This window comes from Penicillium vulpinum (genome assembly GCF_028829585.1).
Source record: "Penicillium vulpinum strain IBT 29486 chromosome Unknown utg000003l_segment0_segment0, whole genome shotgun sequence".
NCBI classification, from domain to species: domain Eukaryota; kingdom Fungi; phylum Ascomycota; class Eurotiomycetes; order Eurotiales; family Aspergillaceae; genus Penicillium; species Penicillium vulpinum.
The window spans coordinates 8,775,683-8,802,981 of NW_026643243.1; the positions used below are offsets into that span (position 1 = coordinate 8,775,683).

Consider the following 27,299-nt stretch of genomic DNA (forward strand, 5'->3'; position numbering starts at 1 on the left):
TAACTTCCGACTCACTCAGTCTTCTGGCGATAGGAAAATACAAAAAGGTTGAATGAGACAAGGATAGAAAAGTAGTAGGAGTTGGGGTATGAGGCAGAGCAATCCACGCAGAAACCCAAAAAGGGAAAGGCGGTGGATCCAGGCAGAAAAGAAGTTGCTCCTCCGGAAAAAAAAAAGTTCGCTCCAGAACTAAAAGCACTTGGAGATCTGAATCCGAGCACTTTGATTTCGTGCGCCAGCGTTTTCTGTTGCTCAAGGAGCTGCAGGCTACAATGGCAACTTTTGCGCGCCCGGTCGCCTCGACCATTAATGGGGTCGACTTCAATGTCTACTCCGAGGAAGAGATTAAAGCTCTCTCGGTGAAAAGAATTCACAATACCCCGACTTTGGATTCATTTAACAATCCTGTTCCTGGTGGCCTTCAAGACCCTGCTATGGGCGCTTGGGGTGATCATGTGTAAGTCTTTACTTGATTAGTATACTGTTCAATCTTTAACGTGAGAGATTTTCCTATTTTACAGATGCACTACTTGTCGCCAGAATTCTTTCACTTGTACCGGACATCCTGGACACATTGAGTTGCCAGTACCCTTCTATAATGTCACATTCTTCGATCACATCTTCCGTCTTCTCCGAGCACAATGTGTGTACTGTCTTCGCCTGCAGATGGGCCGCAACCAGGTCAACATGTACACCTCCAAATTGCGCCTTCTGCAATATGGCTTGGTTGATGAAGTAGCTATTGTCGATGCGATGGGAGCCGTAAAAGGTGCTAAATCGAAGCCCACCAAGGGAAAGGAAGACGATTCGGACGATTCAGACGATCCCGATGATGATGACTATATGCAGAAGAGGACCGACTATGTCAGTCGGCGCATCCGTGAAGCCAAGAAGGAGGGTAAACTGGACGGATTGATGCCTGGCGGACAGAACCCCATTGCCGCAGAAGCCAGGCGAGAGTTGATCAAGGCCTTCTTCAAGGACATCAGCGGATTCAAGAAATGTGTCGGCTGCAGCGGGTACGTTATACAATATACAATATTCCTCGACCTTAACTTTGAATTTTCCGGCTAACTTTATGGCAGAGTGTCCCCCGGTTATAAAAAGGACCGCTACAACAAAATCTTCCGAAAGCAATTACCCGAGAAGCAGAAGCTTGGAATGCTGCAAGGAGGATTCCAGGCACCGAACACCATGGTCCTTCTCGAGCAAGAAAGGAACGTTAAGTCCAAGAACGGAGTTTCTGAGGTCCACGGAGCCGAGGAGGAAATCCGCCGTGGTGTGGCTGTCGTGCAGGAGGTGCCAGGATCGACCGGCCAGGAATTCATGTCTTCTTCTGAGGTCTATGCAGCTCTTCATATCCTTTTCCAAAAGGAAAGTGAGATCCTGCAGCTTGTTTATAACTCTCGGCCTGTTCCCAAGGGTGTGAAAATTGTGTCGGCAGACATGTTCTTCATCAAGAGTCTTATGGTGCCGCCAAACAAGTACCGTCCCGCAGTCCAGCAGGGTGCTGGAACAGTCATGGAGGCACAACAGAACACTTCATTCAATGCGATTTTGAAGGGCTGTGATACCATAAACCAAATCAGCAAGGAGATCCAAAACGAGGAAGAAAAGACCATGTCTCGGGCACGGAACTACAGTGATCTCCTTCAAGCTATTGTTCAGCTCCAAGATGTGGTCAACGGTTTGATCGACCGCGATCGTACCTCTGTCACTGGCTCAGCTGCCGCGGCACAGCCCAACGGTATCAAGCAGATTCTCGAGAAGAAGGAGGGTCTGTTCCGAAAGAACATGATGGGTAAGCGTGTCAACTTTGCTGCTCGTAGTGTTATCTCCCCCGATCCCAATATCGAACCCAATGAGATTGGTGTACCCCTCGTCTTCGCCAAGAAATTGACTTTCCCTGAACCTGTGACAAACCACAACTTCTGGGAGTTGAAGGAAGCTGTTATCAATGGTCCCGACAAATACCCTGGTGCTTCTTCCATCGAGAACGAAAATGGACAAGTCATCAACCTGAAGTTCAAGAATCTGGAAGAGCGGACAGCACTTGCCAACCAACTTCTCGCACCATCAAACTGGCGCCAGAAAGGTTCGCGCAACAAGAAGGTCTACCGTCATCTCACCACTGGTGATTATGTCTTGATGAACCGTCAGCCAACTCTGCATAAACCCTCTATTATGGGTCACAAGGCTCGAGTCCTTCCTAACGAGCGGGTTATTCGCATGCACTACGCCAATTGTAACACTTACAACGCCGATTTCGATGGTGACGAGATGAACATGCATTTCCCTCAAAATGAGCTTGCTCAAGCGGAAGCCAGGATGCTGGCAGATGCCGACCACCAGTATCTCGTTGCTACATCAGGCAAACCGTTGAGAGGTCTGATTCAAGATCATATTTCAATGGGAACGTGGGTTACATGCCGTGACAGCTTCTACGATGAGGAGGATTATCACCAGCTGTTGTACAGTTGCTTGAGGCCAGAACATTCGCATATCGTCACTGACCGCATCCAACTGGTTGAGCCTGCTATGCGAAAGCCTAAGTGCCTCTGGACCGGAAAGCAGATCATCACGACAATCCTCAAGAACATTCAGCCCCCAGAGCGAGGAGGTTTGACGTTAAAGAGCAAGTCTTCAACCCCTGGCGACCGATGGGGTGAGGGCAACGAAGAAGGAGAAGTTATCTTCCAGGATGGAGAGTACCTTTGTGGTATCCTTGATAAGAAACAGCTCGGTCCCACCGCCGGTGGTCTCATCGATGCTATCCATGAAGTTTATGGATACAGCATTGCTGGCAAGCTCATCGGTATTCTTGGAAGACTTCTCACTCGCGTCCTCAACCTGCGCGGCTTCAGTTGTGGTATTGACGATCTTCGATTGACCAAGGAAGGTGACCGAATCCGCAAGGAGAAGTTGGCCACTGCTCCTCAGATGGGTCGCGAAGTTGCTCTGAAGTATGTGACCTTGGACAAGGTCCCTGGTGACCAGACTGCCGAGTTGAACCGACGTTTGGAAGAGGTTCTTCGCGATGATGACAAGCAAAGTGGCCTGGATAGTGTTTCTAACGCCCGGTCTGCCAAGCTCTCCTCTGAAATCACTAGCGCCTGTCTCCCATACGGTCTTGCTAAGCCTTTCCCCTGGAATCAGATGCAGTCTATGACGATATCTGGAGCAAAGGGATCCGGTGTTAACGCCAACCTGATTTCTTGTAATCTCGGCCAACAGGTTCTTGAAGGTCGTCGTGTACCACTCATGATCAGTGGAAAGACTCTTCCGTCATTCAAGGCCTTCGAGACTCACCCAATGGCTGGTGGTTACGTCTCTGGTCGTTTCTTGACTGGAATCAAGCCCCAAGAATACTATTTCCACGCCATGGCTGGTCGTGAGGGTCTGATCGATACTGCTGTTAAGACCTCTAGATCTGGTTACCTGCAACGTTGTTTGATCAAGGGTATGGAAGGCCTCAAGGCTGAATACGACTCTTCTGTCCGTGAAGCGTCAGATGGCTCTATTGTCCAGTTCTTGTACGGAGAGGACGGCCTCGACATCACCAAACAGGTGCACTTGAACGACTTTGACTTCCTTGCTCAGAACCATATCTCCATTTCTAAGCAAGTCCAAGCAGACGATTACCACAAACTGGCGAAGGAAAATGTTACGGCCTGGCACAAGGATGCTATGAAGGCGGTCCGCAAGACTGGACACATTGATGCTGTGGACCCTGTGTTGTCGCGCTTCCCCCCTGGAGGAAACCTTGGAAGTACATCTGAAGCGTTCGCCCAGGAGCTTAAGAAGGTATGTACTCGCTATCTCCCCCTCTCTGATTCTTCACAATTCTAACAAGTTTTTGAAAATAGTATGCGGATATCAACAAGAGCAAGCTCATTAAAGACAAGAAGAAGAACATCGAGGGCAAGGTTACCAAGAAGACTTTCGAGGCCTTGATGAACATGAAGTACATGAAGTCTATCATTGACCCTGGTGAAGCGGTCGGAATTATGGCCGGTCAATCCGTTGGAGAACCGTCCACACAGATGACTCTCAACACTTTCCATTTGGCTGGTCACTCGGCAAAGAACGTCACACTGGGTATTCCCCGTCTACGTGAAATTGTTATGACTGCAAGTGCCAAGATTATGACGCCTACGATGACTCTTCTTCTGAACGAGGAGATTTCCAAGGACGACTCAGAGAAATTCGCGAAGGCTATCAGCAAACTTAGCATTGCTGAACTTGTTGATAAGGTGCAAGTCAAGGAACGAATTGGCTCGGGCATTGGCCACGCCAAGGCTAAGATCTACGATATTGAGATTGACTTCTTCCCGTCTGAAGAATACACCAAGGAATACGCCATTGAGACTAAGGATGTTCTGGTTGCTCTGAAATCCAAGCTCATCCCTCGGTTGGTGAGACTCACCAAGGCCGAGCTCAAGAAGCGCAACGAAGAGAAGAAGGGCGTCAAGGGTACAACTTCTCAGCCTGAAATCGGTGTTTCAGTTGGTAAAATCGCGGAGGCACCGAGAGGCGCCGACTCTGAGGCTCAGCCAGCCGACGACGACAATGAAGATGATGAGGACGATGCCAAGCGGGCCGCCGGAGCTCAGAACAGGGGGCACCAGGTCTCCTATGAAGGACCCGACGCCGCCGAGCAGGATATCATCAGACGCCAAGACACCCCTGACGAAGACAATGATGACGAGGATGAAAGCAGCAAGTCTGCCAAGCGCACTCGCGATGTAGAAATGAAAGACGGCTCCGACTCCGAGGATGATTCCGAGGATGATTCCGAGGATGACTCCGACGATGAGACCGCCCAAGATAGCAAGGCGCGCGAGGAGGATGATATCATAGGCAAGTTCGAGGAGATTACGAAGTTCAAGTTCGACCCGAAGAAGGGCAACGCGTGCTCCATCCAACTGCAATACGATGTCGAGACCCCCAAGCTTCTTCTCCTTCCCCTGGTTGAGAAGGTTCTCCACCTCGCCGTCATCCAGTGCATTCCCGGCATGGGCAACTGTGTCTTCGTTGAGGCCGACGAGGCGAAGGGTGACCCCGCCAACATCCTCACTGAGGGTGTCAATCTTCTCGCCATGCGCGACTACCAGGATATCATCAAACCCCACTCGATCTACACCAACTCCATCCACGACATGCTCAACCTGTATGGCGTTGAAGCTGCTCGTGCCACCATCGTCCGCGAAATGGATGCCGTTTTCAAGGGCCACAGTATCTCTGTTGACAACCGTCACTTGAACTTGATTGGCGATGTGATGACACAGTCCGGTGGCTTCAGGGCCTTCAGCCGTAATGGCTTGGTCAAGGATGCCTCGTCTGCTTTCGCGCGTGCCAGTTTCGAGACTACTGTCGGCGCCCTGAAGGACGTTGTGCTCGAGAGGGGTACTGACAACCTCAAGAGTCCTAGTGCCAGAATTGTTGTTGGTCGTGTCGGCACCGTCGGCACTGGTTCCTTCGACATTCTTGCTCCTGTAGCATAGTCTCTTGACCGGATGGAGTTTTGAAATGTGTGTATTCTCTTTTCCTCATGTGTATATTGTTTCATGCAAAGCTATTATGTTTTTTTGTGTTTTCGCTTCATCTTTGATGTGTCGATGATCTGGAGTTTGTGCAGCGGAACCAAAAAGTCCTGTTCATATTAGCATCTTGACTAGTTCGATAAATAGATCTTTTCCTAATGATGCTGTAACATGGCTACTTCTTTATATTCCTTAGACGGCTAGTATGTAGATCTTCAGGACGCTATACAATTACCCCGCAAAAAGCCCCCCACTATCAACAATAGCTCTGATACATCGTTCATTGGAAGGGTGAAGGTCAATTTTGCCTCTGAAACACTTCGAATCTCAATTTAAATATATAAAATTTGTTCCTTTTCAATCCAATTATGCAAAAAGGCTGTTTATATTCGTATTCCTGCTGTGTCAGGATAAATCCGAGATATGCCGAGGTACATCGGTGATGTCGCCGGACTGAGGACATCCCTGCGACTTAAAACGAGACTTGAATCTCACAGCTGCATATCATCAAACCTCCTAACATACTCTGCGCAAAACGTAGGAAATATCATAATTTTCCAAAATGCAAGCTGTCGTTTTCAAGGGCCCGTCGAAGGTAGCCGTCGAGCAAAAGCCCATCCCCCAGATCCAAGATCCAACAGATGCCATCCTGAAGGTGCGATACACTGCGTTATGTGGCAGGTAAGAGCCCAATAACAACCTCTATCTGCGCAAAATCGCTTATTTTTACAAAGTGAACTTCATGTGTTTCGTGGCCACCAAAAGTCTGGCACAGAGTTTATTATGGGCCATGAGTTTACAGGTGAAGTTGTCGAGGTTGGATCGGACATTAAGAGCTTCCAAAAGGGAGATCGAGTAGTCTCGCCCTTTACTGCGAGCTGTGGGGAATGCTTCTACTGTGAGCGTGGCTTCTCCTCTCGATGCGCTCAATGCCAGCTATTCGGTACTGTTCTACTTGATGGTGGACAGGCCGAGTACGTACGTGTTCCACTAGCCGACTCGACTCTTGCCCACGTCCCAGCTACCATAGACGAGAAGAAGCTGGTTCTTATGGCTGATATCTTCCCAACCGGGTACTTTGCTTCTCTGAATGCTTTCTCTGATTTATCTCCGGAGGAGATTCAAAAAAGCACGGTACTCCTCTTTGGGTGTGGGCCTGTCGGAATCTGCGCACTTATTAGTGCCCTCGATTACAAGCCGAAGACTCTCATTGCAATTGACAGTGTGCCTTCCAGATTAGCCCTTGCACAGAGTTTGGGAGCCGAGCCTTGGAATTTCAAGGAGGACGAAGAAGGACTGCGCCAAAGAGTGATGGAGCTTACTGACGGTCGTGGAGCGGATATCGTTATTGAAGTTGTCGGACATAGTAGCGCTCTCAGGATGGGTTTCGATTTGTTACGGCCTTGGGGCCGTATATCGAGTGTGGGCGTCCACAACCAGGATATCCCATGGACTGGGAACGAAGCCTACGGAAAGAATCTTCGTATACAGATGGGCCGATGCCCTGTTCGGAGTATGTCTGATTCCACATCTTACTTTGACTGTCTTGCTCATTTGTGATAGGTATCTTCGGTCCAGCCATGGAGCTTTTCGAGAAAAAGCAGGATATACTTAAGTGAGTTTGGATAACCCGATATTTTCTGTTGTACGAGTGTCTAATGATTCCCAGCTTCATGTCTGAAGATATCCGTCCACTCTCACAGGCAGTTCAGGCGTAGGTTCTTCTTCAAATTTTGAGACCATGTAATTGACCCTTTGGTAGATATGATGATTTCGATAACATGCGGGCCCATAAGGTGATTTTTGAGGCAGATAAGTGAAGAGACTCAGACAGCCTTACATAGTACTTCATATGATTTGAGTACATAAATATCTCAATGCCTATCCTCCAAAGTCTAGTTCATTCCCCCAGGAGTTTGGTAAGATCGCTCTATAAACACAGTAAAAGAAGCTACCGAAGCTATGAAAACTATCCGTTGTACTCGCATACTTGGTGAGATTCTCTATAAGCTTTCTAGCGCAAGGATAATTTCTTTGAGGATTTGGAGATCACTTCATGTAAACATTGATGTATATCACATCTCTTTTCATTTCAGCGTAACCAGCATACAGTCTGATACAGACGAACGACCATTTATTCGAATAAAAGTTGCAAAAGGAGATTAATTTCAAAGAATCTAGAAAATTTTATGCTCTGCAGAACTACCGATTGACAACTCGGGTTGAACATTATGCTTCAAAAGAATACCATGACGATATAAAAAGGCCACTGCAGCTGGAAACCACTTCGGGAGCATGCTCAACGCGAAATCAAGTCGAAAGAGGGGATCAGGGCACATACTGACGACAAAGCATCACTTGAAGATTGAAAAGAGGAGATTTCTAATATTTGTTAGATAGAGAATCTGCAAAGAATATCAAAAAGGCAGCAAAAGCGACTGACTATTCTTGTTTTAGCTGATTATGTATCTGCTTTTAGTTGTGCTTAGTTCCTAAGGATAATTGTTCAAGAGATTTGTCTTCAATTCAAACAAAGGCAAAGAAACGCCGTCTATGCTAACTGGCATTATGTCTAATTCCAAACGCCCCGTCCATGCCAGTAGATGCGATGCGTCATTATGTAAAGAACAAACAAGATTATTTTATGGCGCATCGAGCATCATGAGGTCTTCATCAATGTTGTCATCGTATTCATCCTCGATGATCCGGGATGCGGATGGGATCATTCCGTCCATTGCGTGCCCATTATGCACCTCTTCTCTTATCATCCGCTCTTCCTCCGTCCTCCTCTTTGCCTCATGGCGCTCGATGTCAGCCAAGCCCCAGGTAGAAATGCCTTCTTGGTCTTTCGCTTTAAAAGGCTGGGCCATGGTCCGCAAAAAGTTCTTCGCATTCGATACAGCCATATCGGTGCTAAGATTAGTTTCGCTGTCCAACATTGCCTGGTTGATCCACTTGGGGAGTTGGGGGCGCTTTCGCTCAAATCGACGATCCGCCAACACCATGACTCCATAGTCGTCCTTGCCACGCAGGACACGACCTAGACACTGGGCAGCATGTCGAATCGCATCGAAGGATAAGAAGTCGTTCTCCCGAATACGATAGTTCTCACGCAAGAACTCTAGACGAGCTTTCAAAATTCGAGATTCAGTGTATTGGAAGGGAACACCAATACACAGCACTGCACGACCGTAGTGGTGATCGAAATCAATGCCCTCGGAAACCTTGCCTCGAGCGACACAGAACAAGATCGCGCCACGTCCATTGCAGCACGCTGTTCGGTAGGTCTCCAGAGCGAGTGAAGATTCTTGTGCATCGGGAGTTTCGACAAGAATCAATTTGTAATTCCAGATTTGATCCAGAATACCCATACCTTGCCACATGCTGATGATCGATTCCATGTAGAGATAAGAGGGGAAGAAAACAACAACGCCATCGGGTGTAATGCGAGAAAACTCGGTCACCAGACTTCCATAGTTTCGCACAACACCGGGGTCATTGCGAATTCCAAACGAAGATGAAACCTGTGCTTGGTCTGAGCCTCGAGTGACAATCATGGGCAAGAAAGATCGCCGAGCGAGTGTCATGCTGTACGATTCTTGAAGAACAGCAGTAAATCCCAGCATCTTCGGATACATTTCCAAGGGCGACAAAGTTCCCGAGGTAATGATCACAGAGCTGAATCGATCGAATACCGGCTTGATAGCAATGGCGGCATCTAAACATGTGAAATGGAGTATGGGGTTTGGTACGGTAGCCGCTTCGGACTCGAAGGGCTCAAGGATGAGAACAAATCCCTTGTCGTAAGTTGCGACCAGGGTTGCAAAGGTGGCCACCTCTTGAAGAGGCTGATAATCTTCGATGTTGACAAGTTCCAGCGTCCGTACAAGTGACGTTAAACGCTCGGCGCAAAACCTCAAAGGCTTCCGTTCAATATAGGTAAGGTCTTTTAGATGAGTGAGGAAAGAAGGGGGTGTCTCGGATATGGTATGTGTGACTTTCATTCGAGTCTTCAGATACTCGATAAATCTCTTCAAGAAAGAGATGAAATGCTCGGCCCGGCGGATGTTGCCAGGAACAGCTTCCTTGAGTAGGTCATCTGGCAAGACCGGATTCGATATGAATTGATCTTCTTCCCGGGCCTTCTCAGCTTCCTGCAGCCCCTCCACTAATTTTGAATATTCGTTTTTGAGCTTTTCCTCATCCGTGCTCTTCATTTCTTCGATCTTGCGTTCCAAGTTATTTGCACCCCGAGTCGCTTTTCGTAGGGAATCCTCGCTCAGGTCTATACTGAGCGATTCGATACAGACGTTGTCAATGTTGTGCGCTTCGTCAAAGACCACAATGCAATCCTTCGAGAGCTCTCGGGATACTCGTTCTGCAATTTTTGGGTCGAGAAGATAGTGATAGGAATAAATGATAATATTGCACCACGGCATCTAGTGAAGGTTGTCAGAAATATGACAATTTGTATGAGATACTCGGTTATTATCTTACCATGCGCCGAGCGGAGAAGTAAGGACATTGCTTGTGCTCTTCTCCGTATCTTGCCAATCCGTCCAGTGTGAAAACGCCCGGAGGGACGAGGTTATGTGGTTCGAGTAAGTCAAGGTTCTAGGCCTGTTAGCGCGTTCGATGCCGTACTGCAGATAACAGAGTCCTACCTCATGGTATATGCAAAGTTCAACATCTTCACCACGCTCCTTCTTCTCCTTGACAAACCCAGCCGTCAAGCTCCTGCATCTGGCATCAACCACTGTACCACTCTTCTCTCTTTTTACTGAAGGATGAAGACATAGGTTCTTCCGACTGGTCAGACCAAGCGCACGAAACTCCTCTTCATGACCCAGCTCCTTAGCACGATGTTCCATCAAAGCCTTTAACTCTGCTAGAGCTTTCTCGATCTCCGACATGGTTCGGGAGCAGTAGATGAGCTTACGGTGCTCCGGGTAGTGCTGTTGGTAGGCGACAATCAACGACAATAGCGAAACTGTCTTGCCAGTTCCTGAGGGCATTTCCAGCACACAGTGACCCCCTGCGTCGAGGGTCTTTTTAAGATCGCACATGTAGGCATATTGTTCGGGGTAGATTCGAGGATACGGAAACAGCACCGGAAGATCACTGTGAGAGACAAATATGGTCAGCTTGTAGATTAGATAGGACCACACCCAGGAGACGTACTCAATGAAGAACTTCATCTTGGCTGGGCTCCGATGCAAAACGCAAGAGGGCAAAGGATCACAAAAGAAGAGAGCTTGCGCTCATCTTTCGCGGCTCCGCCTTCGCGCTTGTCCTATTTTGGACAGCGATGACACAAACTCACGTGATGGATATCTTGGTCCCGCGGATCTTTTGGAGATCCGATATTGAGTGTGTCTGTACCTTCACACATGCGATGGAAGAGTGATACAGCGCTCAAATCACATTCAAACACGGAATTCGCAAACAGAGCCCCTTGCTCTCTCCGAAGCCTTTCCAAACCCTCAATTTTGAGGTCCTCCCCCACTACTTCCTTGTCCCGCTGACCTCATACCCCACATGAGCAAAAAGTTCAAATCCCAGGCCTCCAGCAGTCGCGCTGCTGCGAGTGCCTTTGGATCATTTGGAGGCTTCTCCGGTGGTCTCTCCAGTGAAGGAAAGGATCCGTCAGCTCTCACATACATTGCAGTACCGCCAGATCTTTCTCGCATTGCGGACCAGCAACTAGTTATCGCATTCAAGAATTTACTGAAGAAAGATGACATCACACGATTGAAGGCTCTAGAGGAGCTGCGCGACCATATATCAGCAGTGGAAGAGAAGAAGGGAACGCTGGATGACGGGTTTCTAGATGCATGGGTATGTATAAATTGCTTCTATATACAACAACCAAGTAATAACAATGTTTCTCCCAGGTCAGAATCTATCCCAGACTCTCTATCGATTTGTCTCGCCGAGTACGCCAAATTGCCCATCCGATACAAGGTACAATTTCTGGCCTTGTTGGGAAGCGAATCCTGCCCAATTTACCAAAGGTCATCGGAGCATGGATCGCAGGAATGTACGACAATGATCGACCAGTCCACCGTGCCGCCCTTGAATCTTTCACAAAAGTCTTTGCAACTGAAGAAAAAAGAAACAACGTGTGGAGGATTTACCAAAGCTCCATTTTGGACTTTGTAGATGATGTTATTCTTCACCAAACACCCTTGACATTGAGTGATGAAAGGACAGTGAAGAAAGACGATGCCGAGGGGAAATATGCCCGTGTTGCAGGAGCTGCGATTTTGCTGTTTAACCGCGTACTAGGTGAGTTGACTGTTTCTACTTGTAATACTCCCTAACTAACATTATATTGTCTCTAGGCAATTCGTCTGATGAAGATTTGCAGAAGAACCTAACAGAAATCGAGAATCTATTAGCCAGCAAACATTTGTGGGCACTCTGTCACCACGATGATCCATATGTTCGCCGGTCTATATACATCCTGCTCCGATCTGCGGTTTCTCGAGAGCCTGGATGGGTAGACTGGAAGACTCTCAGCTCAGCTGTCATCGGGAAATCTTTATCTCTCCAGCAAATCGGATCGGCCACCGAATTGTCAGAGTCTATCCTCTTATTAACCTCGATGAGGCCTCAAATATGGACGGGTGACTACACTGGGAAATCATCTGCCTCGAAGAAATTGCGCCAGTACATGCAGAAAGGATCCCAGGGTGGGCATTCTAACTTTTGGTCAAACTTAGACCAATTGCTTCGAATCATCCCCCAAGAAGTACTAGCAGGTGCCGACAAGGCCACTGCTGACCATGGAATCACTTGTACCAGCGCAATTGCCTTAACTGAGGCTTTGCAAGAAGGCCTAAATTCAAGAGAAGAACCGCGTTCAAATCTTGCCGTCGGATGGAAGTCCTATACCCAGATAGGAACATGGCTTGCAACATTGATACCCCAGGAGCAAAAATCTGAATTTATTGCGAAGAGACTGTCTCCCTTGGTGGTGCAGTATGTGCAAATTGACCCCGAGCTGGCCCAATGGTCACTTCCGGCCCAGTCAGCCGAAGAAACCTGTGTGGATTATATTTCTACTCTGGCTTCTACTGTACAAGCCCAGGAACTGCAATCATTGTGTACATCCCTTTCCGATGGTCTGCTAGAAGCTATAAAGCTGTCGTCCCCAGAACAATCTAAGGACTTCCGTGAATCTCAAGACTCAATATGCGCCCAATCCAAACGCCTATTGACTTTGAAGTCTGCTGTTCTCTCACGGGTCGCGGATACCAAAGTCGAACCTCAAGTATCGGAGGTCTTTGAAAGAACAAGCACTTCCCTTCTTGAAGGTTGTCTCGAAGTCCTGCGCATCCGCAATGGGAAGCCATATGGGGCTGCCGCCACGGTGGTGGAGTGTGTTCGCAGCCTGCCATCTGTTGCCAGAAAGTCCCAAGACCTCCAAAACTTTGTGCAAAACGATGCACCGGAGCTTTTGCTTTCACCGTCCGCTGATCGATTGATTACAATCATCCTGGAATGTCGGGAGTGGGATGGATTTGCACCTAGCTTTGAGAACGTCGTTGAGCGAGCCTTGGCCCTGGAGCCAGAGCTGTCTAATGTGCATGTACTCCAAAGCTTACTTTCTTCCCTCGATTTCAACGATGTCGAACACAAAGAGAAGCTCAACTCACTTGTTGTGCGGGCTCTTAACAAAGCTTGCCAAGGAAGCCATGCCCATTGGCCTATTATCACTACTGTTCTTCAAAACAAAACATCACACGGTGAATTGATGGATCAGATATACTTATCTTTGATCGAGGCGTTATCTTCAGATGATAAAATCTTTGATACCTTGCATGGACTTTCTCATATCGGAAAGTCTGCGCCATCTTCAGTTCGGGAGTTCCAAAATGGAGCTCATGGATCGAAGTTAGCAGGAAAGCTACTTTTCCTCGCAGAATCACCATCTGAAGAGGTGGCAAGCTTGGCGTCGGCGTTGCTAAAATCATTGAAAGAATCTGGTGTTGGCGACACGAGTGCCAAGTCGGGCATCGAAATTCTCCAACATGGATTCAGCCATGTGGATGAAGAATCATTGTCGTGAGTGCCGCCTTGCTGTCATATTCTATAGGGAATTGTGCTAACTTTGTTTCAGGATTGAATCCCTTCTTGCTATCGCAGATGAATTGCTGCCAGGTCTTACTGCCGAAGGCGCAGCTGGCACCGTGAAGGATATTCTGCCTTCTCGTCGTTCATGGGAGGATTCTCTGACCCCCTTTCTCCAACTTCCCCCTCGCTCTTCCACTTCCATAACAAGCCCTCTAGGAGGCACTGTTCACTTGATCCAGCGTGAGCTATCTGACTCCTTCAAGGCTTTATGGCCGAGTATTCCTCGAGATTCAGACCATCGCTCTTCTGCATTCCGCCTGACAATCTTCACCATCAGCATTCTCTCTACTTCTGAGTTATTGAAACATCTGGGCCGGGAGGACCTAGAGATCTTATTCCATTTCTTGCCCTTGGCAATTCAAATTATAGATGACGATTTGAGCATCGAGAATTGCAACGGCATCTCAGGTCTCGAGCTGGCTGATCAGCGTGAAGAATATATGGAGGTTGTTTTCGCCGGCCGAAAGGTGGTCGGTAACTGGATTCGTGACAATAACCCAGTTAGTTTCGCACCCGAGAAGACCGTTTCCTCTTCGTTTGCCCAGTTTTGGGAAACTAGCCTAGAGGAACTGAAGGGTACATCTCCATTGGACTATAGGATTGGTGAAGCTTTCGTCAAAATAATGACTGTTGCGGATTCATTGCAAAAGTCCAAATCATCGGAGGATGTTGCGAAGATCTGTAGAGAGGCTCGAACAGCAAATCTCATCCGCTCGGCATCGTGGTTTGCAGTTTTGCGAAGCTCCATACTTTCGAATCCGATCGGAAATAGAATCTGCAATGAGCTAGTCGCCGATTCCACCGGACTCAAGCCCCAGGATTCTTCCCAGATTGGTAAGTATCTGATAAGACATCAGCAAAAATCGCACCAATACTAACAGTGCACAGGGTTGCGGAAGCTGGCTCTGCTGAATATCCTATTATCCGGGGAAGAAGATGTTGTCTCAACCATTCCGACACAGAGACTAGTTTTCCTCACTAAGAACTTGATTGAATGTCTTCAATCTGACTCGATGTCTCTTGGTTTGAAATCCGAAGTCACCCAAACCTTATCTCTTATTCTTCCAGCTCTCGGAGAAATCTATGGATCTCATTGGGAAGAAAGCATGAACATTCTTAACTCTGTATTGCGGGGGACTAATGGAGGCGAGGAGGGTCTACCATTACTCGTGTCGTCTTTCAGACTCTTCGCACGATTGAAGTTTATCTCGGAGAGTGACAGCAATGACGATGTCCAAGATGCTTGGTCGGATCGAAAGGCCGATCTTTTCAATTCCCTGGCCTCTACCATTGACACGTTTGGTAAGCGCTTTAGGTTTCTCTTGTCATTGATATGTCTAACGAAATATAGATTCCTCAACCACATTCCATCAACCTCGGGATGTTGCTGTTGACTTATTACGACGCCTGATTAATACTATCCCCGTTGACAATTTGGAGGATGTTAGTGAAACGTTCCATCTTCTGACTGCACACAGTCGAGCAGTTCAGCGAACTGCTTACACACTTCTCCATCACTATATCCCCCATATCCAGGAGAAGGTATCTTTTGAGGTCGCCTTATCAAAGACCGCAGTCAGCCTTCCCGATGAGCTCGTGTCTCTATTGCTTGAGCCCCCGACAATGCAAATGGTCTCTGCTGCGTACGGAGATGACAAGATGTGGACAAGTGTGCGGTCGTACCTTCTTAGCTGGAAGGTGGTATTTGACCATTTCTCAAACGCTGTAAGTTTTGATCCCTCCATAATAAACTTTATGATCAACTTGCTAACAGTCTGATCAGTCGCTTCCTGTCCAAGAATGCTACACATCGAGTATCAGAGAGAACAATATTCTTATCCCACTCCTGGAATTCACATTTGATTTCCTTCAGAAATCTCATGGACAGATGATTGATGCATCCAAACTTGATATTCGATCATTTGAGCCAGATGAATCCGAGACAGCTGAAAAAGAAACGCAATGGCTCCTGGTACATTTGTACTATCTATGCCTGAGATACTCTGCCAACATGACCAAAAACTGGTGGATTGACACCAAGAAACGCATCAAGGGTCCGGTGGAAATCTGGTCAGAGAGATATGTAAGTGATATTTGCTGATCGCCCCCTTTAAACTCGTAACTGTAACTAATATTCTTCTCAGATATCTCCGCTCGTCGTTGAAGATGCACTTAAAAGTGTGACCGACTGGATTGCCACCCAAGATGCAAACGAAGAGCGCGCACTGGAAGTGAAGATCTCCCCAAAGACAGGCGAAATCATTGCCAGCATTCCAGTCGACGAGGAATCGCCCCCAGTTGCCATTTCTATCACTCTTCCACCCGCGTACCCGCTTCAACCAGCGATGGTTGTCGGTCGCAGTCGCGTGCTTGTGGACGAAAAAAAATGGAAGAGCTGGCTGCTGACGATCCAGGGAGTTATTATGTTTGCTAATGGCAACCTGGTTGACGGACTGTTAGCCTTCCGACGAAATGTTCAAGGTGCTCTGAAGGGACAGAGCGAGTGTGCTATCTGTTACTCTGTCATCTCAACAGACATGCAGACACCGAACAAGCGGTGCGCCACTTGCAAGAACACCTTCCACTCGGTCTGCCTGTTCCGCTGGTTCAAGAGCAGCAACCAGAGCACTTGTCCTCTTTGCCGAAACAACTTTGTTTATGTTTAAATACTTTGTTAGGTCCACTTGTACATAGAAAGGAGACATGGCACAAATATAGGGCAGGGCCCTCGGGCTAGGCCCGATATCCATGAAAGCAGCATTCCAGGATCCGACTACGTACATGTATTTTCAGTACTTCAGATTCTATCAGACAAAGGATCAATTATCAACTGTTAGCATCCTATGTCTGAGACTAATGAAACAAGTACGTTTCGAGCCATACCCAATTGGGAGATTGAACCGACTCTCTTCGATGGACCCGTCTTTTGGTAGTCACAATATTACAATTAGGTATCTTTGTATATTTGCCTATGGTCCCGGGAATAGGTATAGCGTTTTTTGCCAAAATATATATGTAAAGAATCATAGCTCACCCAAATCAGTTAGAACGATCATCCCTGTTGTATACCCCAGAAAGATCTGATGATTTTATTACCTATAACAACGCGGAGAACTGGCACAAGTTATATGCAGGTGTGTCATACGGATTATTTCCAACCCCATATCCAATGGCCTGTCATGTTTGGGCCGATCTAACTTTATTCAAGCCTATATATCAGTTTATTCAGCCTAATTGTGTGGATCCTGTTCCATTTCTTCACGGCTGAACTTCACAACCCTGCCAGAACACAGACGAAGTTTCACACTGAAACGACCATTAGGCAAAATTTTTCACTCGGACCCTCGTTCTTAATGACATACTACACGGCAAAATGCAATGGTCTTCTGACTCTAATTGAAAAGGGAGGATTCTATATCTATATAAAGCGACCGTGGTCTCTGGAATTCGAACATCAACTACCTACATCCATGAGCATATTCAACTCCTTGATTACATTTTTGATTAATGTTTATTGACACTATGCTTTACAAAGTCTTGACATTCTCCCTTTTTGCCGGCAGCGCCCTCGCCGTCCCGGTTGAGGCTGACATTGAGAAACGTATCACTTGTCCTGGTGTCCACATCTTTGGTGCGCGCGAGACCACCGTATCCCCCGGATACGGCTCATCCAGCACGGTTGTCAATGGCCTCCTTAGTGCCTACTCGGGCTCTACGGCCGAGGCCATCAGCTACCCTGCATGCGGTGGACAATCGTCCTGCGGCAGCGTGAGCTACTCCAACTCAGTTGCTCAGGGCATCGCAGCTGTCGCCTCGGCTGTGAACTCTTATAACGCACAGTGTCCATCTACCAAGCTTGTTCTGGTCGGATATTCCCAGGTGAGTTATGTTTTTTCGGTCATTCAAAACGAAAGACCAACTTCTTACGATGCTCCAGGGTGGTGAAATCATGGACGCAGCCTTGTGCGGTGGCGGTGTCCCAAATCAAGGTTACACCAACACTGCGGTACAGTTGTCGATGTCTGCTGTGAACATGGTTAAGGCAGCCGTCTTCATGGGTGATCCGCTATACGTGGCAGGGTTGCCGTATGATGTTGGAACTTGTGCTGCTGGAGGCGTATGTACTTCCCTGTATTCTCCTGAATTTGGGGGATTTGGATCTAATGTCTGAGATATAGTTTGACGCACGTCCTTCTGGATTCTCTTGCCCGTCGGCCGGTAAGATTCAATCGTACTGTGACTCCACGGACCCATACTGCTGCAACGGCAGCAATGCCGCGACCCACCAGGGCTACGGAGCTGAGTATGGCGCACAGGCCATCGCATTTGTCAAGGGTAAATTGGCCTAGATGGAGGTCTAGTAGCAAGGATATTGTGCCTGGGAGAGTCAGATAGGTAGTACTATGGTATCGATAGTAGGGAGCCAGATTCTTGTAGTACATGTTGGACCTGAAACTTTCAATATAAATAACTTCTGAAATTTTCTTCGCCGTTGAGTGTAGGACCTCAGTTTTAAAAGCATGAGGAGCTTGAGTATTAGGGTTAGTTACTGCCAAGTCAAGCAAGACTAGATGTGAGATTCTGTAGAGATGAGGACGCAGATGGAAAACCTGATAAGGAGATGTGATTTTGAAAGCGACCTAGAGATTTTATACTAGAGATCAAGTTACCTAGGTAGATGGATATGTATGTGGAGATTTGGAGAAATTGGAGATGAAATTAAGTGACGATGTCCATGCCCACCTGATGCTACCCCACCACAGAAGCTTCAAGCTTCAAGCTTTCTCCATTCCTCATGGCCTCTCACATTCCCAACCTAAATACCCTCCGCCGAGGCCGAGGTCGAGGCCGTGGTATAGGTCGCACAGAAGAAACAGGACTTTCTTCTGGAAAAGACCGCATCGTTCAAGGCACAGACAATGACGCAAGTGTGTCCCGCCTAAGCGCCGTCGAGCTAGGATACCTGGAGGATGCGTACGCGGCAGCATTGACACCTGCGGGGTCAGCAACGCGGAGATTGCCAATCATTAACAGAGGTGAGCCTGATTCCTCTAACTATGCTATCCCCGATGACAAGAGAGCCTATGACTGACTGAGAGACTTCCCCGCGCACCAGGAACCTACGCCCGCACAACAGCCATCGACCAGCTTGTCGCGCGTTTCCTCGGACCGTCCTCACCGGAAAATACACACAAAAAACAAATCATATCTCTAGGCGCCGGGTCAGACACGCGCGTCTTCCGGCTTCTCTCGTCGCGCCAAACCCCGGATTTCATCTACCATGAGCTCGATTTCGCCGTCAATACGACGGACAAAATCCGCGCGATTAGGTCAGCACCTATACTGCAGCGCGCACTGGGGATTGACTCGTCGAAAGTTTCGGAAAAAGACACTGGGGTTACCGTGTCGGTGGCTGGGGACGCGCTCCATTCCCCCTCGTACCATGTCCACCCGGTTGATCTGCGGTCGCTATCTACATGCAGTGACCCTGCTGGAGCACTGCCAGGTGTGGATACGGGATTACCGACTCTGCTAATCTCCGAGTGCTGTTTGGTTTATCTGTCGCCCACTGAAGCGGAGCAGGTGGTTGCATTCTTCACACAACGCCTTTTCGGCCATGGGCACGCAGTGTCTGGGTCTAGAGACAGCTTGCAAGAAGTGCAATCAAATGGCGCCTCGCTTGGGTTGATTCTTTATGAGCCTATTCGGCCGAATGATGCCTTTGGTCGTACGATGGTGTCGAACCTTGCGGCCCGGGGGATCCAGCTCAAGACTCTCCCTAGGTATGCGTCGCTTGAGGCGCAGCGAGGCCGCTTCCGGGATCAGGGCTTTGGGGATGGTCAGGCTGCAGCTGATATCGAGTTTATTTGGAAGCGGTGGGTTAATGAGGACGAGAAGGAAAGAGTTGCTGGACTAGAGATGCTTGATGAGATGGAGGAGTGGCAGTTACTTGCACGGCATTATTGCATTGCTTGGGGTTGGAGGGAGCGCGATAATGCCCTCGCTTTTGCTGGGTGGAAGGACTTAGAGGCTCAGCAAGGCGAGTAGCTTCATTTGTGAATATTTGATGTCTGATGATACAGCTCTATAACGAAAGGTCATGATGCATATCTGAAAATACAAATTAAAACAACATTGGGCCAAGAAGCCCTGCTCGACACGATACAGTATTTACAGAGCAAATTTATATGATTCTGCATATTATATTGAAGTCTTAAAGTGCAACCCTATCTTCCACACCTTTACTCCGGTCCAACCGCATATTTATGAGGCTCATCATCCGCTAGAGGAATTAGGAACATGATATCATGGTGTGGCTGCGTCAATACGACCTGTCATATATTGTCAGAAGCATGGGGCCCCGCAAAATCCAAGTGATAGGCTAAGGGGATATTCACCATGTGAGGAACATCAATACAGAGTAGTCCTTGCAGCAAACCCAAAAAAGACCTCCTGATTATCATGCATAATGCAATGCCTTTCTTGCTTTCTAGTCTTAACATCCGTTGCAGCAGGATGTGATCGAAGCTGACGCAAGGATCACTACCTACCGTTTAGGGCTACTGTGACAAATATCTCACCACAAATCAAAGTTTGAGAAGTACAAAGAAGAAAAAGAGTCACCCAATTTTTGTCCTCGGCAACACAGCCTTGAAAGACTTGAATAATCAGATATAATTGGCCCAAGTTATCGAAAATGCCGACATCGGACAACTGTATCATAACAGCTCCATGCTTGCATTTGAGATTCATACCAATTACACATGCGGGTGATACCGTGCATCCTCGCTATGCACTTAAGTTACAATATGCGCAACCCTGATGCGTTTTTTACATAGCCAATAGAGCCCGTGATTAAAGTGATCACAGCGGTAAGCCTGTTGATCACTTGCTAGACTATCAAAAACCCCATATTATCCTAGGCCAAGCTTTAACCAAGCCAACAAGCGACGCATCGACAGTTAGGATATTTCTTGGCTATGTGATACCGTGCCTATCAAAGTCGCAAATTCTCATTAATATGGTATCATTGGCTCCAGGAATGGATATGTGCTGGATGGTATGATGATCAACAGACCCAGACCTGTGCAGCGTGGTGGGTTTGATTGGGATTGACAGACTACCAGGTTAAAAGAGCAGCCTTGGTTTTCCCATTCATGTGCTTCGGTGGAGTTCTCTCCTTTTTGGTGCACAACGCATTGATTTGATTTTCCATGTATGAAATCTTGGAACATTTGTAAGGCTGCAAGTTGGAAGTTTCAAGTTCGAAGGTTGGATATTGAGATGTCATGTGATAGGATCTCCAAAGTTCCTCAAAGGTTGCGCCGAGCAACGTGTTCCTCTTCCTCCTCCACCCTCTTCATTTGTTCATTTATATTTTGTTTTTGTTTTTTCACCGTTGAAAGAGTTCGAGAGACTCCATAAAAATCAGTTCTCTCAGATAATTGGCCTCACTCCCCCTGCCAAGCAGGAACCATCGGGGTAATGCCGTTCATCATTGGCTGGAGATTATTGCTCCCCCTGACGCTAAGTGTCTAGTGGTCCCATGTGGCTGTCCACTAGTGGAGTTTGCTTCAGGGGCACAGTTTTGGGGGTCCAAGGCAGCCCGCATAATTCCTGTCTTGGGGAGCAATTGTGGAAATTATGGGCAATCACGGACGAGCCGCTCGTGAAAGTCGGGGCTGTTTGCCCGGAATTGCGCGCAAATCATCCCAGATCTAACGCTCTTTGAGGCTAGCACACTCGTGGACCTGAGCCGGGACCCTCCTTAGAGGCCGTGTCCCTTTTGTTGGTGCCTTTCCCCGTTTCTTTCCTTTCTCTCGTCTTGACCTTCATTATCTGTGAGAACTGTGTCTGTCCTTGGCCATCGGCCGTATAATTTTTTTGTCACTCGTTTGACTTAGCCATTCGCTTCATACATTCATTCGTTTATTGATATTTATCAACTTGCCAAGTCTTTTCCCCCTGACACAATGAAGTTCCAGATCACTTCCTTCCGCGCAGCGGCGCTTGTCGCCCTCATCGCGAGCGCTGAAGCCGCTAAACATAGCCATGGCCACAGCCATAACCACGAGACTCGTAATGTGACTCTGAAGAGGAGGAGTGGAGAGTGCGAGTTTCCCTCCGATGCTGGCTTGGTATCAATCACCCCGAATGAGGAAAACGCCGGCTGGGCTATGAGCCCCGACGAGCCCTGCACACCTGGCAACTACTGCCCTTACGCTTGCCCTTCCGGTCAGGTGTCTATGCAGTGGGATCCCAAGGCGACGGCCTACTCTTACCCTATGTCCATGAGGGGTGGTCTGTACTGTGACGAGGATGGCAAAATCCAGAAACCTTTCCCCAACCGTGACTACTGTGAGTCGGCCGCTGGTGTTCTCAAGGCCCGCAACAAGTGTGGAAAGTCTGTCTCTTTCTGCCAGACTGTGCTGCCCGGAAATGAGGCCATGCTTATCCCCACCATGGTTGAGACGACTGCCGATCTGGCTGTGCCCGATATGTCCTACTGGTGCTCTACTTCTGCCCAGTACTACATTAACGCTCCTGGTGTTACCGCGGAGGAGGGCTGTGTCTGGGGTTCCAACCAGAGCCCCGTCGGTAACTGGTCCCCGTACACCGCTGGTGCCAACACCGACGACAATGGCAACACCTTCCTGAAGATCGGCTGGAACCCTATCTACCTGGAAACTACCACACCCTTCCGCAATGTCAAACCTGATTTCGGTCTCGAGATTGAGTGTGAGGGTGGTGGCTGCAACGGCCTGCCCTGCAAGATCGACCCTGCTGTCAATGAGGTCAACGAGATGATCGGTAAGCCCTTCGTTGGCGCTGGCGGCGCCACTGGCTGCGTTGTGACCATCCCCAAGGGCGAGACTGCGCACATTATCGTCTTTGAGAGGGAGAGCGACGGCAGCACCTCGTCCGAGACCATCGAGGTTTCCACAAGCACTCATATCGCCACTAGCAGCTCCAGCTCCAGCATTAGCACCAGCACCAGCACCAGCACTAGCACTAGCACCTCGACTCCCACACCGACTCCTACTCCGACCAGCACCAGCACCAGCACTATTGAGACTTCCACCTCTACCTCCACCCCCACGTCTACTCCGTCGTCGACTTCAACCTCGACTCGTACTTCTACCTCTAGCTCCACCTCGAGCTCCACCCCTACTGCTAGTTCCACCTCCACCACAGCTCCGGTTGTCACTAGCCTCAGCGCCCACCTGCCCAAGTCGAGCCCGGCAGGCTATACCTATCAGCCGCACGTTCTGACCGGTTCTGCTGATATCCAAGCGGCCTCCACGACAACCGCTGCCGCTGCCGCTGCATCTACGTCTTCCGCTACTAATGGTGCTACCAGCGCCACCGCCTCCATGATGACCCTGGCCTTTGGCGCCATTGCCGCCATGGTCGTGAAATTCTAAATCAGGCTCGACTGATTTCGCTATATTAGCTGCAACATTGCATATATGTACGGGGTGTGTACAGCCACCACCTTGGGGCTTCTTTTCTGCACTATATTTGCCCGCGGTACTCAATCGAATTGAAACTCCGCGGGCGTCTATTATTGTTTGATTCCTTCACATTTTTAATTCTTCTACATAATCCCCCTTTTTATGATTCTTTACATCCCTTGGATGCCCTTTCTTCACGACGCTCAACGTTGACCTTTATTTTTTACTCTGCTTCATGACTTTTATATCCCTTGGTTCCTTGGCTCCTCAGCATTGCTCTTCATTTTCGGCTTGTGGAATATATATTTTTGTTTTTGCTTTTGTTATGCAGGGGGGTTTGTTTTTGGTTACATATGATGGTTGGTTGGGGCTGAAACCAACCAGATCTTTTTGCTTGGACAAAGAAAAATACTGCTTGTTTTTTTATTCGTCAATCCTTACTACTAGGACCTTTCAAGATCTCACACGTGTGGACAGATTCTTATAGATTACACAGAGTGTCCACCCACTATTTATCCTTGCTTTGATTCTTCGGGCCAAGCATCACACTGTCCTTGAAATAGTTACTTGGTGAAATTGAATATAAACAAACATTGAAATTGTGCTAGCTCCAATATACGATCCACCCTGTATGTACATGCATCATTACTATCAGACGATACACATCTAGCATACATCAAACTATAACGCCGATACTAACCCAAGGACCGAGGAAGTCCTTGCCCTCAATCCACATGCAGACATGCCCATCCCAAACTCCAAAACCAAGCAATTCAAGCATCCAACTCCCTGATAGGAACAACCATATCCGGTCTCCCCGCCTGAACAGCGAGCGCATTCAAATTCCGCTGCCTGGTCTCCCGCATGTATTTGTGTTGCTCGTGGGAAATGTCCTTGTGCTTCCCCGACTCGTCGATGCCATAGTACATAGTGTATACACTGAACCCGATGAGCCCGCCTACAACGCAGCCGGCGATGATGAGGAAGATATAGAGGGGGTATTTGTCGGGGTTGCTCATACTGCTGCGCTTGAGCAAGTTTGTAGCGTTGTTGATTGTGGACTTTTGTGTGATTGTTGTCTCCATTGTGGGTGGGATGGTAGGCATAGTGGTTTGGAGAGGCTGTAGAAGATAAGGAGTCCCATTAGTTGCTGGACATAAGGGGCATAGTATGAGGCTGGCTAAGTACTTACAGTGGTTAATAGAAGGTATTGATGTCAAATTCTTCCTTTTTGGTATGCCAATGTCGGGGGGATTGGTTTATAGAGACAGGAAACAGCTAAACTATACTTAGTGGGCGAAATCTGACTATATAAGTAAAATGAAACTGTACGCTAAAGCCTCCCTTTTCTACATCTACGGCCAAGCAATACTGAAACACGAAGGGATTGCTAAAACCGAACCCTACAGTTGTGATATTCTTCCCAAATAGGTATAGCGGCAACAGACTTCCACGCCAATGATGTCAGGAACCGAGCAGACCAATCAGCATGGGTTAAGGGCTAGTGGGTCGACCAATTAAAATTGTACTTTCTGGGGCTAAATGTTCTAAATATGTACATTGATGTTGACCGGAGTGTAAGCTTCTGCTCTTCGGCCCCAAATTCCAGATATAATCTGCTATAGTGGCTCTTCCTCGCTTTCATTGGTCCGGTTGTGCTGTATGCTCTGCACGATTGGCTCGACCGGTTCTGTTGTCACTCTCTGGTCCGTCGGGCCCGCATCGATTGTACCAATTCGAGGATTGGGAGTATCTGCAAGTGTATTTGTTTGGGGCTTACATGTCTCAGATAGCTCCCGAAGTCGGTCTCTCCGGCTGCCAATCTTGTTGATACTTGTCAAATGTGACTCTGAGAGCCCCACTGTCGCTGTGCGTCTACCAGTGGAGGGGGTGGTGTACTTCAGCCCAGCCATATCCATCTTTTCTTCTTCTGTAACAGCTTCAAAGATGTGTTTTTTCTACTCAAATTTATTAGAAATCTATTTACTGGAATACATTATAGTTCGTAATACACAATATGATATCTAATTGTCAATGAGAAGGGGTAACATACTGGGATCGTATTATATAGATTAAGTTAAGGTGGAGAGAAATCAAATGTCTACGTAAGCATAAAAAGACCGGAGAGCTGTCTATAAAGGCTGACTAGCCTCTGACCGGCATCTATAGATCATCTCTAATATCCTTTGATCCATCATGTTGGCATTCAAAATATCTCTTTTGGGATCTCTTATGATTTTTTTCTTTTTTTTTTTTTTCTTTTCCACACTGTTTCTCAAAAATTTCTCATTCTCTAGCAGATCAAAATAACGGACATCAAGCATGGACCGAAGTTGTGAAGTTGATATATCAAATGACCCAGATTCGAAATGGCATTATCATGATGGCCGCAAAAAGCAACCGTAGCCAGTCCGCTCGCTCGGTCAGCAAATCCTCGACTTCGAATCTTATACTTTTCTTCGCCACACTCCCTATGCCACATCCAAATGGAGATAGTATGTGATCCATGCTGGACATGTCGCAATCGCCGCATTCAGTGCGACCAGTCCGGAATACCATGCGCCAAGTGCGAGAAGGCCGGCGTAGAATGTTTCGACAAAAGACCGCTGAGATGGGTCAAAGGCGTGGCAGTTCGCGGAAAGATGCAAGGCCGTTCGTATGAGGGTAAATCAGTTGGCTCTCCTATGCGCACATCTAGAATTACCAAACCCGTGCCATCAACACCGAAGAAATCGCCTCATGCTCTGGTCCAAGCGTCTGGCGGTAGAAGTCTGCCGGTTACCTTGCAAGACCCATATATGTCAAACCTGGATCAAACCTCGAAATATTATATAGACTACTGTAAGATCTGTGTCTAAATTTGAAAACCAGGGTGTACTGACATCGCATTCAGATAACGAACGCATATGCAAATTATTCATTGTATACGACAGCGCCAGAAATCCTTTCCGGAGTTTGATCTCCTTCGGGTTGGAAGATTCGGTCTTACAAAAGGGCATCCTCGCTCTTGCGGCGCGGCACCATGCCAATACAGGCCATTCGTTCCATCAACTTCAAGGTTTAACACCTGCTGGTCTCGTTAATGCCAATCGCGATGCGCTACTTTTCAAACATCAAGCCATGGAAGCTCTCTCCCGGGTGCTTGGGGACAGCACAATAAAAAAAAGTGATACGACTGTCGCTAGCATATTTCTTCTTATTTTCCTGGATCTCCTCGAGTCTGGAAGTGATGGCTGGAATATCCATCTCGAGGGTGCTAAGCGTTTGATTACATCGTACCAGCCGATGCTTGGAGCGCAAGCCGGAGTTAATAATGGACCTGGCCAAACGGTGCAGGAGATCTGGGAGTTTATCTCCAATCAGATTCATTCGTGAGTTAGACTAAGTCTAGTGAATAGCATAAACCTAAACCCATGTGAGAGACTGACTGATTACAAACTAGAATTGAAACGCTGGGAGCAACGTTCTTACGACCGAAACTACTGTCAGAATTCATGTTTGACAGGCAAGCTGAAACACAACCCCAAGAAGAAATTGAAAAGTCTTTTCTTGGATGTCCGGAGTTCCTCCTGTCGGCGATACAATTTCTTTCTAACGAAAGGGACACCATCGCAGGAAAGCTGCCGGATGGCGCCGCTCTCCAAACACATATACATGATACCACCGTGATGATGGAACTCATCCAAAACTTTGACTGTTACGCCTGGGCTTTGAGTCTCCAACGATCGAGACATTCTTCTTTGGATGAAATAAATGATCTCTGCAAATTATCGCAGGCATTCAAAATCGGGGCTTTGCTATATGGGAGACGCGTTCTTGATGCACTCACGGAAACCATAACAGTGCAGGACGATTTAGTCTCTGAGCTGTTGGGCCTGATTGATATTTTGAAAGACGACGAGGCGCTTTTCAAATGCGTTCTGTGGGCTATCTTTGTGGCCGGTGTGGAGTGTAGATCTCAGGCCCAGAAAGACTTTTTGCTTGAATCTTTGGAGAAATTTTGGATTGCTACGAGTTGTTTGAATGTCATCAACGCAGCAAAGATCCTGAAAGATTATTGGCAGCAGGAAGAAGGCTTGGAGACTCCGTCGCGGTGGATATTTGATATTGGTCGCTTGGGTCGCGACTGTCTTCTGATATAATATACCAAGTATCCCAAGAA

The 27,299-nt window shown here is 47.8% G+C and overlaps 9 protein-coding genes across 9 annotated transcripts; 6 read left to right on the top strand and 3 right to left on the bottom strand.

The window, feature by feature from the left end:
• Nucleotides 1–272: 272 nt before the first annotated feature.
• N7479_008358 (DNA-directed RNA polymerase I core subunit RPA190) lies at nt 273–5,504 on the top strand (the record flags this gene model as incomplete). The annotated part of the gene is made up of 4 exons (XM_057256052.1): nt 273–457; nt 522–1,019; nt 1,086–3,804; nt 3,867–5,504. The coding sequence occupies 4 exons, from the start codon at nt 273–275 to the stop codon at nt 5,502–5,504; spliced, it is 5,040 nt and encodes a 1,679-aa protein (XP_057109914.1).
• Nucleotides 5,505–6,105: 601 nt separating this feature from the next.
• Nucleotides 6,106–7,363, top strand: N7479_008359 (alcohol dehydrogenase family protein; the record flags this gene model as incomplete). Its single annotated transcript, XM_057256053.1, has 5 exons — nt 6,106–6,224; nt 6,278–7,056; nt 7,107–7,158; nt 7,213–7,257; nt 7,306–7,363. The coding sequence occupies 5 exons, from the start codon at nt 6,106–6,108 to the stop codon at nt 7,361–7,363; spliced, it is 1,053 nt and encodes a 350-aa protein (XP_057109915.1).
• Nucleotides 7,364–8,185: 822 nt separating this feature from the next.
• N7479_008360 (TFIIH/NER complex ATP-dependent 5'-3' DNA helicase subunit RAD3) lies at nt 8,186–10,741 on the bottom strand (the record flags this gene model as incomplete). The annotated part of the gene is made up of 4 exons (XM_057256054.1): nt 8,186–9,982; nt 10,041–10,157; nt 10,208–10,664; nt 10,725–10,741. The coding sequence occupies 4 exons, from the start codon at nt 10,739–10,741 to the stop codon at nt 8,186–8,188; spliced, it is 2,388 nt and encodes a 795-aa protein (XP_057109916.1).
• A 340-nt stretch (nt 10,742–11,081) lies between these two features.
• Nucleotides 11,082–16,348, top strand: N7479_008361 (ubiquitin-protein ligase RKR1; the record flags this gene model as incomplete). The annotated part of the gene is made up of 8 exons (XM_057256055.1): nt 11,082–11,381; nt 11,438–11,831; nt 11,888–13,613; nt 13,669–14,516; nt 14,571–14,984; nt 15,034–15,407; nt 15,466–15,765; nt 15,827–16,348. The coding sequence occupies 8 exons, from the start codon at nt 11,082–11,084 to the stop codon at nt 16,346–16,348; spliced, it is 4,878 nt and encodes a 1,625-aa protein (XP_057109917.1).
• Nucleotides 16,349–17,204: 856 nt separating this feature from the next.
• On the top strand, nt 17,205–19,730 carry ppm1 (protein C-terminal leucine carboxyl O-methyltransferase ppm1; the record flags this gene model as incomplete). The annotated part of the gene is made up of 5 exons (XM_057256056.1): nt 17,205–17,561; nt 17,620–17,799; nt 17,861–18,017; nt 18,446–18,718; nt 18,799–19,730. 5 exons carry the CDS (start codon nt 17,205–17,207, stop codon nt 19,728–19,730), a joined length of 1,899 nt encoding a protein of 632 aa, XP_057109918.1.
• Nucleotides 19,731–21,655: 1,925 nt separating this feature from the next.
• Nucleotides 21,656–23,107, top strand: N7479_008363 (SUN domain-containing protein; the record flags this gene model as incomplete). The annotated part of the gene is made up of 1 exon (XM_057256057.1): nt 21,656–23,107. One exon carries the CDS (start codon nt 21,656–21,658, stop codon nt 23,105–23,107), a length of 1,452 nt encoding a protein of 483 aa, XP_057109919.1.
• An 803-nt stretch (nt 23,108–23,910) lies between these two features.
• On the bottom strand, nt 23,911–24,243 carry N7479_008364 (uncharacterized protein; the record flags this gene model as incomplete). Its single annotated transcript, XM_057256058.1, has 1 exon — nt 23,911–24,243. The coding sequence occupies one exon, from the start codon at nt 24,241–24,243 to the stop codon at nt 23,911–23,913; it is 333 nt and encodes a 110-aa protein (XP_057109920.1).
• A 513-nt stretch (nt 24,244–24,756) lies between these two features.
• N7479_008365 (uncharacterized protein) lies at nt 24,757–25,056 on the bottom strand (the record flags this gene model as incomplete). Its single annotated transcript, XM_057256059.1, has 2 exons — nt 24,757–24,890; nt 24,918–25,056. 2 exons carry the CDS (start codon nt 25,054–25,056, stop codon nt 24,757–24,759), a joined length of 273 nt encoding a protein of 90 aa, XP_057109921.1.
• A 567-nt stretch (nt 25,057–25,623) lies between these two features.
• Nucleotides 25,624–27,279, top strand: N7479_008366 (Zn(II)2Cys6 transcription factor; the record flags this gene model as incomplete). The annotated part of the gene is made up of 3 exons (XM_057256060.1): nt 25,624–25,978; nt 26,031–26,508; nt 26,580–27,279. The coding sequence occupies 3 exons, from the start codon at nt 25,624–25,626 to the stop codon at nt 27,277–27,279; spliced, it is 1,533 nt and encodes a 510-aa protein (XP_057109922.1).
• Between the last annotated feature and the right edge of the window lie 20 nt (nt 27,280–27,299).